The sequence below is a fragment of the Chrysochloris asiatica genome, unplaced genomic scaffold (assembly GCF_000296735.1).
Source record: "Chrysochloris asiatica unplaced genomic scaffold, ChrAsi1.0 scaffold00164, whole genome shotgun sequence".
NCBI lineage: Eukaryota > Metazoa > Chordata > Mammalia > Afrosoricida > Chrysochloridae > Chrysochloris > Chrysochloris asiatica.
In genome coordinates, this window is record NW_006408682.1 from 4975168 (window position 1) to 4986540 (window position 11373).

At 37.6% G+C, this 11373-nt stretch overlaps 1 protein-coding gene across 11 annotated transcripts in view; it reads left to right on the plus strand.

Moving 5' to 3' along the window:
- Positions 1–11373, plus strand: part of PARD3 (par-3 family cell polarity regulator) — an 888439-nt gene that overhangs the window by 330552 nt on the left and 546514 nt on the right. For all 11 annotated transcript variants that reach the window (XM_006871245.1, XM_006871243.1, XM_006871244.1 and 8 more), the window contains exon 3: positions 8123–8303. In XM_006871245.1, the coding sequence (XP_006871307.1) occupies positions 8123–8303 (181 nt within the window). The remainder of the gene's footprint in view (positions 1–8122; positions 8304–11373) is intronic.

Consider the following 11373-nt stretch of genomic DNA (forward strand, 5'->3'; position numbering starts at 1 on the left):
TTCTTTATTAAAATTTAAAGATTTACTGCAATTTGCTATAGTATCCTCATTTTTAATGTACGTTGTTGCTTTCTGTTTCATTTATTTTGTATAGACAGATCTGCTTATTCAAACTGCCTGCCATTGCTCAAAATATGTGTTATGCTGTCATTATTGTGAAGTTCAAGAGCCTCACCGTAACAATACTGTGTCAAAAAGAATATTGAGACATGTGGCAAAGACAGAGTTACCCAGTAGAATGTCAGTCAAGTACATTTTCAGGCTTTTTGTTTGTTTTTACTGCTGTGTTCTGTGGGAGTCAAGGTGGTCTGAGTCACTCTTGTTTTTCAGGAGAAGAGAGGGTCTCTTTTTCTTCTCTTTCTTTGCTTCTTATGCTGAATTAAGTGAAGGTTTTCATTTGTTTTATATTCAACAAATCATGCACTTTGTTTGATCTCAGTGATTGCAATTCAGAGAAGGTCTTTTTGAGGCACCTAGATAGCCATGGTTTTAAAGAAAATATTTTTCTACATGCTTAGGCCCTTTTTCAGGGCCAGAAATGTACTTCCTCTCTAAAGAGTTATAGGTCTTTATGTAAAAGTCAAATATTGATGTATTAATATTAAGTGTTGAAGCCCTGGTGGCACAATGGTTAAATGCTTGGCTGCTAACCAAAGATTAATGTTTGGGTTGGCTACTCCTATAAAGATTTCAGCCTTGGAAACATTTTGAGTTAGAATCAACTTGCTGGCACACAAGTAAAATAATAGAGTTAAATAACCTAAGAATGTTCATTAGACCTCTAATAATCAGTTTCTTCTGATTATGTTCAGTCTATACATGAATTTGTTGATAAATGCCGTTGAGTCGATTCCGACCCATAGCAACCCTGAATAGGATTTCCGAGGAGCGTCTGGTGAGCTTAAACAGCCAACCTTGTAGTTCAAATCAACTTTGCAGTCCAACATATTAACCTACAGCACCACACCAGGACTCCTGTACCTGAATATAGCAGTAGACAAAAGCGAGTGTGCTCAAGGGATGGATGCGCTGGTGACTTGGCTGCTGTGATGTGTGTAGTCTGAGCTGAGAGATGTTTGAGACATCGCTGAGACAACCTGTTGACTCTATCACCAGCTGTTTTCCTGTAAGATGCCCTGCTCGTGCAATGGTTAAGAACTAGGCTGCTCACTAAAAGTCGAGCGGTTCATGTCTACCAGCCGTTCTGTGAGAGAAAAGATCTGGCCATCTGTTCTCCTGCCCCTATAAACATCAGAGCCTTGGAGGCCCTATGGGGTATGATGCTATAGGATAAGTACTTGACTGCTAATCACAAGGTCAGCCTTTCAAACCTACCAGTCCCTCCTTGGAAACCTTATACAGGAACCAACTCCAAGGCACTTACCAGCAACGACAATAGGTTCTCTATGAGTTGAAATCAATTCAAATGCATACAATAATATTTGACCATAGGAAAGCAGAAGCGATGAGATCTTTTAAGCTCTTCTGATTAAGATCCAGTAGTGATATTACCAACATAGAATGGTTTGTGATTACCTTTCTTACCCTCATATAGGTTCAAAAAAGTTTAAGGTGGTAATATCAAAATTGCGTTTCTGCATATTTGGCATTTTGATAGATGTTGTCTTTTCAACTTGTGAGCCTTAATCTAGCTCTGAGTGGCTAGGGCTAGACAGAGAGAAAGTGCTGCATGGGAGGCTGTAATGAGGATTGAGAAGTGGGAAGGTGGGCACAGGCCCAAGCTCACTTTGGGGATTGGATTCATGCTGATCTTTACTATGTAGGTACTTAACCAAAATCACACTTGCAAAGTCACTTTTTCCTTGGAAGGCAATGCATCCAGAGATTCCAGGCACTTGGGAAAGGATTCCTTTGGTGGCCAGTATTCTGCATATTAAGTGCTGTCAAGTCATTTCTGACTCATAAGGACCCTACTATATAGGGTTTCCAGTGAGCATCTGGTGCTTATGATTAAAAGTAAAGTTTAGGAATTGTAGAGAGACCAATGGGTTTACCAACACCCAAGAAGTGAGGTCTTTAAATGGCTTTAGGCGTCTCTGTTGGGCTTCAGATTGGTTCATTCTGGTTTGATGCCCTGTTGAATAGCAAAATCTACATTTTAAGATCACAGAGTCTATCTAGATTGAACCCATTGGAAGTCTTGGGTTTCTCTGATTTAAAATTCTCTGTTTATTTACAAATTTGGGCTTTCAGCTGATAATTTCATTTATTCAAGGTGCCACCCTGGATCCAAGTGATTTACAAGCATTTGTGTGTGAATGCTTTATAAAAGATTTTCTTTAGGGAGAATTTGGGTATTTCAAGGGATTAACACAACTTCTCTTGACACAGATGGAAAATATGTAAGAAAGTTTAGCATTCTTTATGTGTAAGTTATAATGGGTGTTATCCTAAATCTTAACCTGTCTTTTCTTACGGAGACATGATGGATGAATGAATGAAGCAGAAGAAAGATTTAATAATAAACATTCAAAATAAAAATGAACTTTAAAAGTGATCTATTTCATGGGTATCAGTGAAGATTCCATCTGTTAAAACATGGATTTCAGTCACGTTTCAAAAATTGAAAAGCAGACATTTCCTTCACTCTTTGAAGGGCATGGTAGAAAATTTTAATATGTGATGTTTTTGTGAAGGTTTCATTCTCTTTGCTGTGTTACTGTATGTACTCTTGTAAAGTAGATTTTCTAAAATTATGTATCGTTCCCAATTTAACACAAAATTACTTCATGTCTGCACCTGGTGCTGAAATTTTGGTTTTGAAGAAAGCTGTAGAATTGTACGTTATTGGCATATTGTAAATCACCAACTGGGATTCTGCCACTGAAATTCAAACAGCATTTGTTCATGACACAGTCCAGATTTCATAATACTTGTGTTTTCTAAAAATGTAAAAGATAATTATTGAAACTAATATACATAAGCTTTTCCATCATGTGTGGCATTTAAAGACTCATTCTGTGTAATTTTCAGTCTCCCTTTGAAGTTTGCAGAAAGGACTTGATTCTTGAGAGAACATATCATTGTGAAAAGTTAATAACAAAATTAGAATTTCATTTGCTTCCAATTGAGCACCAAAATGTCAAAACTTTAGCGTCTTCAAAATGCATGTTAAGCCACGTACCTTTTGAGAAGCCTAATCATCTTAAAATCAAGTGTAGAGATCCAACATACCCAGGAGCCACCTGAAATAGATATTGCTCCCTAGTCAGGGTTCCCAGGGTATGTTGACTTTTAATTTTATTTCCAAAGTAATTGAAAATTGGGTGGTACTACACTCTGGGTGTGAACTGTGGGATAATGGACCCTGAACCACAAGATGTGTTTGAAATGCAAGGTCAGTGGTTTAAACTCACCATCTGCTCCTCAGAAACCGTATACAGGGTCTTTCTGGGTGGGAACTGACTCAATGGCACAACAACAAGAGGATTAGGTAGGAGCCCTAGTGGCATTGTGGGGTAGATGTTGGACTGTTAAAGAGAAGGTTGGTGGCTCAAGTCCTGTGGGGCAGTGACGAGGCCATTTGCTCCCGTAAACATCTTCAGTCTTCAAAACTGTATTATAAAGTTGATTTGAGTCAGAATTGACTTGATGGCAGTAGATTTGATTTTTGGTTTTTAGTTAAGGAATAGACAGCCTAGTGCAGTCGTCACACTGTGATTTGACCTGCTAATTGATATTGTACACAGAGTTTTATTTACGTAAAATCATGCCTTTAAAAAAAAAAAAAGAAGAAGAATGAATGGTATTGTCTCTGTGACTGTTTGTTTACTGATTATACGTAGAACACTGCATGGGGTAGTTCTTCTCTGTCACATGGGGTCTCTGTGAGTTGAAAACTTAACTCTACAAAACCTAACAACAATATGGGGACTTTCATGCTACAAGAGCAGTGTAGAGTAGTTGTGATAGAGACCGTAGGGACTGTAAAGCTAAAAATGACGTACTCTCTAGCCCTTTTCTGAAGATGTTTGCCCACCCCTATTCGAGCTATTAATAAGGGGTGGTCCTTGTCAAGTCAGTGTTAGATAATCAGGGGAACGCTATACTGAATATGAAAACTTCAGTGAATGCACAAATACCATTCAATTTTTTGTTACTTAAGGATTTCTTTCCCCACTTAGGTTGCTTATTATAAAATTGAGTGTTCCAACTATTCTTCCTACTTTGATTTCTTCTTACAACTTCACCTCCCTCTAGACTGTTTAATCAGCTAATTAGGTATGAGGCCACAGCAGGGTTCTGAGCTTCCTGTTCCTCTAAATGCCTCCAGGACCTTAGGATGGGCTTCTTTTTGTCTTATGAACTGATTGATGATATATATAAATGTCATGGAAATCGTGTTTGTCCAAAATGAGAAAACTGTCTATGAAGTGAGAGTTGTAATTATAAATACATCTAATAGTTGGTAAGTTGATATTATTGTCCTTTATGTGACAAGGGTATTGGCCTTAAAAAAGCTTGGTTTAGAATGAGAAGCAGTAGGTGGTTTTTGCTTTAGCCAAGGTTGTTCTTTCCTCATAAGGCTAAGCTTAACCACTAGGCATGTGATTGTAGGCCACATGACCGAGGGGGCAGCCATTATTCCTTGGAACTTTAGTACAATTTGAGACTTTTACAGTATGCTGCCACTATATTAGTAATAATAAGAAATTCAGTGAGTTTTTTATTTTTATAATATATTTCATAAATGGTTCAATGTTTTTCTTTTAAATACTATAGTTTATATAAGGAGCTCTGGTAGCGTAGTGGTTATGCGTCAGGCTATAAACCTCAAGGTCAGCAGTTCGAAACTACCAGCTATTCTGCGGGAGAAAGATGAGGCTTTCTGCTCCTGTAAAGATAGCCTCGGAAACTCTGCACAGGGTCGCTTTGAGTCGGAACTGACTCCACGGCACATAATCACCACCACCACCATAGTTTACATAGGACTTCTGGTGTGGCACTATAGGATAAGCACAGGACTGCTAACCTAAAGGTTGATGGCTCAAACCCACGAACCATTCCTTGGAAACCCTGTACAGGGTTGCTGCGAGTCACAATTGATGCAACAGCACTTCACAACAACAATAGTTTACAAAAGTGACATAAATAGTACAGAATTTCTGTATATCTAATACAGATGTACTATTAATTAATTTCTAGGCTTTGTTGGAATTTTGTCACTTTACTCACTTATGTCCTTTTCTTGGTCTAGGATCCAGTTAGTATATCACATTGCATTTCTTCTTCACATTGTCATTTCTCACCAGTTTCCTCCAATCTCAAGAGTTTTCTGTCTCTCTTTGACCTTCATCACCTTTTAAGCACTATTAAGGTATTAGCCAGTTATGGTATAGAATGTTTTTCAGTATGGGCACGTCTGCAGTTTTCTCATGTTTGGACTGAAGATCTGCATTTTGGGCAAGAATGCCACAGAAGTAATGCTGCAAGCTTCAAAGTGCATTGTATCAAAGTTACATGGTGTCCATAAATCTTTCACTGGTTATGCCAACCTCAGTTAAGATGCTGCCTGCTAGGTTTCTCCAAGACAAAGAGACCTTTTTTCCTCTCTCTATTAATTGAAAATTTATGATTTTCAATTCATAAGAGAGAGAAAAAAAATAAGAGAGAGGAAAAACTACTTTGAGATGTGTAATTATTCTGGCTTCTTTTAAAATCATATTTTTACTTATGAATTTAGCATCCACTGATTGATCTTCCCTGCGCCATTTGCCTAATGTGGCTTTCCATTTCCATCAATCCAATGTCTTTTTACTGGAGGGCTGCATACAGTAAAGAAATATGATCCTTTCCCACCATTTTTGCTTCAATGATTTACCTACTTTGTTTTGGACTCATGGATGTGTGGTTTATATTTCGGGATATATTCCAATATTAACATGACTTATTTTGTTTGTAACTTGGTCTAGCTTGGACCATATAAAGTTCCTTCAAGTTGATTTCTGTTGCCTTTTGATGTGCCCCCATCACTTTGAAAATTTTTCGTACTATTTTCTTTACTAGCATCACAAGATGTTCCAGGATTATCATGTATTTTCCCTACCACCAGCCCTACAACCCACTGTTTTTGCAATGAGCTCTGGTTTATTTAGAAGGAAAGAGTATTAGAAACCACAGTCTGGACACTAGGTTATCGTTGCTACTGGGGTATCATTGCGTTTAGGAACTGGAAGTTTCTGGAAAACGTAAACTAAAAAATAATAGAATTGTTCACAAATTGTTCAAAATTCCCTTGTTTATGCTCTATACCTACACATACATTAGTCTCTCTCCTTGTACACCCAACCCCCTTCTTTCCTCTTTCCTTCCCTTTCTGCTTCCTTCCTAACCTATCTACATAGGAAAACCATAAGTTTATACGGATGTCTATGATTCCAATTCTAACATCATAGAGTTTATTCTGGCTTTTCCTTATTTATCACTTCTGTTTCTTACAGTAAGAACTTTGTCTATTGCCTTAGGCTGGGTTCTCTAGAGAAGCAAAAACAGTAATACATATACATATACATGTATATGTATATGTATATGTATATGTATATGTATATGTATATATATATAAAGGAGCTCTGGTAGCGTAGTAGTTACGAATTGCGCTGCGAGCCGCAAGATCAGCAGTTCGAAACTACCAGCTGTTTCATGGGAGAAAGATGAGGCTTTCTGCTCCCATAAAGATTTACAGCCTCGGAAACCCTGTGCATTGTTGCTATGAGTCAGAACCCACTCCACGGCACATAACAACAAACACATATATAAAACGCAGGACAGATAAATTTATATAAAGAAAATGGCTCACAATTGTAGAGATGCAAGAGTCCCAAGTCTGAGTCAGATGAACCAAGATTGGCAGGCAGGTCCAGCAGGCAGGCAGATAATAAAGCAAGCCACTGGCTCAAGTCCAAAGAAGCGGACCTTGGAGGACAAGCCAGATGCAAGATCCAAACTCAACAGAAGGCAAGCAATCTTTTCCTGAGTGTATGTTATATTGGAAGCAGGTCACATCGCAGAGGAAACATCCTTTCAATTGATTGGCCACTCAGAGCCAGTCATCGTAGAACTAACTATGCCTGGTCACAGCCAATCATCAGAGTAAACTACACAGTATTAGATCTCACTGTGGGGATAATCACATCTCAGTTAGTAAACCAGTGGGAATCCTGGCCCAGTCAAGTTGACGCAACAAAACCTTAAGTATCACAGCTGTCATTATTAAGACATTTTTATTAGTTCACTCTTGAGTGATAGTTTACATGGGAGAACATCAGTTTTACACTCATCGATGACAAACAAATGTACTAAATAGATTGCAATGCAGTTTTTCTTTTTTGTCTTTGCCCATAAATTGATCAGTCAAAATGCAACTTTGTATGTTTGTGTGCATTTGCATCATTAATATGGTCTGAAAGTCAGAGGTATACAAAACATGCGCAGAGAATATTACTCTATGGGCTCTTGGTGCAGCGCTGTAGGATAATCACTGGACTGTTAACCGTAAGGTCAAACCCTCCAATGGCTCCGTGCAAACACTATACAGGATCATTATGAGTTGGAACCAACTTGATGGCACTTAACAACAATATCCATCCCTGTTATTTCATTTCCATTTGCCATTTATTTCAAGTGTATTCCACGTATTCCCTCTAGATAACAAATCACTCATTTCTTTTTTATCCTTTCTGTATTTCTTATGCATGGGCATCTATGTATGTGTGTGTATCTATGTATATATGTATTCCATCCCTCTTATATGGAATTCCCTCTCATGTCACTTACTATGCATATCTTTTTTTTTTTTTAAGACTTAAGTCCATTCCCTGCCTTTGCACTACATGATAAAAAATCACTTTATTATTTTTACCCGTAGCATATTAGGTATGAAACATACAACTTAGAAATAGAAAACACTTTGAAGTTTTGTTTTCTGAAACATACAAAGTAGAAATAGAAACTACTTTGTGAAGTTTTGGTTTCTAAAACTAAATATTTCTGAGTACATAAATATTAATGTTTTCCCCTGTAGATGCATATCAGTTGCAGTGTAAGTTTGGTAGCAGTTTTCAGTGCTTTAATTTACTAAGGTATCTTTGCTTTTCACTTGTAGTTGGTAGCTGTGTTTGATGAGCAAGATCCCCATCATGGAGGTGACGGCACCAGTGCCAGCTCCACTGGGACCCAGAGTCCAGAGATTTTTGGCAGTGAGCTTGGCACCAACAATGTTTCAGCCTTTCAGCCTTATCAAGCAACAAGTGAAATTGAGGTCACACCTTCAGTTCTTCGTTCAAGTAAGTGAAAGCTCTTTCTTTCCTACACATTTCATCTTAATTTACAGCAATGCCAACTTTGGTTATCTATCCCTGCTACTGTGAATTGAATTCATTATCTGCTTTTATAAAAAAATGATTAAGTCCAGAACCTGGGCAAATGTCTTTTGTAAGAGAAATAAGCGTATCTTTGCTTTTTATTAGATGGGGCTTCTTTTACTTTAGATTTGTAGGCTTTCAGTTACTTCCAAAAGCAAACAAGGATCTGGATTAAAGTTACATTATGTGTAATTTTCTTTTCATGTATGTTTTCCTTGATGTTAGAACACATAGAATAATCAAGGTACTTCATATTACCTAAAAAAATTAAAAATCCTAGCATCGTTTATTACAGCCAGCACAGCTAAAATCATTACTTCTATTCCTTGAACTTTATCTAAAGAGCAGTTAAAGAAGAGACTGTACAGCAAATTTTTTATCTCCAGGGAAGGACAAGTCTTAGATATTTTGATACACTATTTGGAACCCTAGTGGCGCTGTGGATTAATGTGCTGAACTGCAAGATCGGTTTGAACCAAAAGGTCGGCAGTTTAAGCACACCAACTACTCTTTCAAAACCCTGTACAGGGTTGCTATGAGTTGGAACTGACTCAGTGGCACTTAACAACAACAACAAGGAAACCATACTCAGGTTTTCTTTAGAACATTTACTTGAAAGATCACTTTAGAAGTGTTCTGGCAGCTATTCAAAGTAGATGTTTTGCTACAAACACTATTTAGTCACAGTAATCTTATAATTGGACAGTTGTTAAGAGTAAGAAGGTCCATATATACCAAGTAGCTTATAAGTTTAAAGATCATCATCTTTTAGGCACATCTGTTTGGAAACAATCCAGAACTGTCTCATGGGATTCACTAGACTGTAATCTTTATGATATTAGATCTCCAGGTATTTTCTCCCATAGAGGGTGGGTTCGAATCGCCAAACTTTTGATTAACACCCAAGCATAATTTAAATCATTTTGTCAATTTGCCTGTAGATGCTCAAAAATTACTTTTGATCCCACTGTCTGTTGGAATGTCTATATAAGGAAAACCAGGAAAGAAAGTTGAATATAACAGTTAGTAAATCTGATGACTTGGAATTATAGAAAAAGTGTACTAAAGAGAGGTGTAGACAGTTTGATACATTTTCCAATGGAATATAGATGATGTCCTAGAAGAAAGAATCCTGTATGGGTACACACCACTGAAGCTGGTCACTTGCTAGATTTGAATTCTATCATTTGAACAGGAAGCCAACATGAATGTGGCCCAGGTAATAAGACAAAAGACATGCAGGGAGACTAGAGTAGAACTGCCATGATAAGGTGACTTAGTGGAACAGTTTTTTATATGATGGTGATTAAGGTTTGTTTATGTGTACAAACAAATTGTGTGGAAACAATAATTGATTCATTCATGTATGCAGTTTAAAGAACTCTTATGTTAGATTTGCTTCAGTGTTTTTAAACAGGTGGAGCATGTGATAGGTATTATTCAAGATGTTGTGCAGCGGGTGCACAGATAACTGGATTTTCTTCTCTCCCACAGCAGCTCAATAAACCCATAATTTAATGGATATCTGTTTGGAATCAGCCCATGTTTCAGAAATGAGTTGTTTAAATTTGACTTCGAGCAAATTTTAATTAATACTACAAGTACTCTGGTGTTTGATGTTTGGAAAACAGTTTTTACATGTGATTACTAATGAATATACTTAAAATAAGCCTGATGTCCCCATGGGATAACCATTGGCCTGCTTTCTTTCCATAATGCCAGTAGTTCAATTCCACCAGCCGCTCTGTAGGAGAAAGATGAGGTTCTCTGCTCCCGTACAGATTTACAGTCTCAACACCATATATTATATAGGGTCATTGTGAGGTGCAATCCACATAGTGGCTATGGGTTTGGGTTGGTATAAATCTGTATTGCTTTGATTTTATTATAGGTTTTTATTTTATTTTTTTAAATTTTATCAAGCAATGTGCACTTGTAATTGGACTGTTGGGGGAGATTTAAGCGTGTTATAGAAAGTATTTGAATGGCATACCTTTCATCAATTGCTTTGATTTTGACACTTTGAGCCTGTTTTTAACTTTGGCAGGTATTAGGTAAATGCATGTTGAATATCTACTACAGATGTAGTCATGTGAAAGTTTCCTAATAATTGAGTTATCTATTTTTTGAGATGGGTTTTTGATATTGTATTCATATCTGTCATTCATATATAAAGCAAGAGTTGAAATCTATGCAGACCAGGCATTTTTGCTAGGTAATAGGAATCTAGAGTCAAGTTAATAAACCTTAGTTCTTGTTTTCAAGGCATTGATGGCCAGTGTTCTCCATTAGTTGTTGTTGCCATATGCCATTGATTTGATTCTGACTGATAGTAGCCCTTAGGGTTCGGTTCCCTAGGCTGCTTTAGGATAAAGCACTGGACCACAAGGTCAGTTTGAATCACAAGGTTGGCAGTTCAAATCCATCACTTGTTCCTTGGACGCCCTACACATGGTCTCTGTGAGTCGGAACCGGCTCAATGGCTCTTGGCAACAGTCTTTTCAGGAGTCTGTTGCCAGGTTTTTTCTTACACAGAGCCACTGGTGGACTCAAACTGGTGACCTTTTGCTTAGCAGCCAAGCACTTAACTATTAAACCATCAGGATTTATTTTTACTTATCTTGAGTTGTGAAACTAAAGAAAATCAGGAACTAACTATGTGGAGACTTGCTCAGGTGAAGGAAAAATTGACTCCATTTAAGAGCATGGTAATCTGAGAAGCTGGGTTACATGAAGAAAAACATGGCATCAGGATTGGAGGAAGACTCATTAGCAACCTGCAATATGCAGATAATACAACCTTGCTTGCTGAAAGTGAATACACAACCGCCACTCGTCTGTCTGTCGTGCTGTGGTGGTTTGAATTGCTGTGATTCTGAGGGCTATGCCACCGGTATTTTAAATAACCAGCAGGGTCACCCATGGTGGACAGGTTTCAGATGAGCCTCCAAACAAAAACAGACTAGGAAGAAAGAGTGACAAACTACTTCCA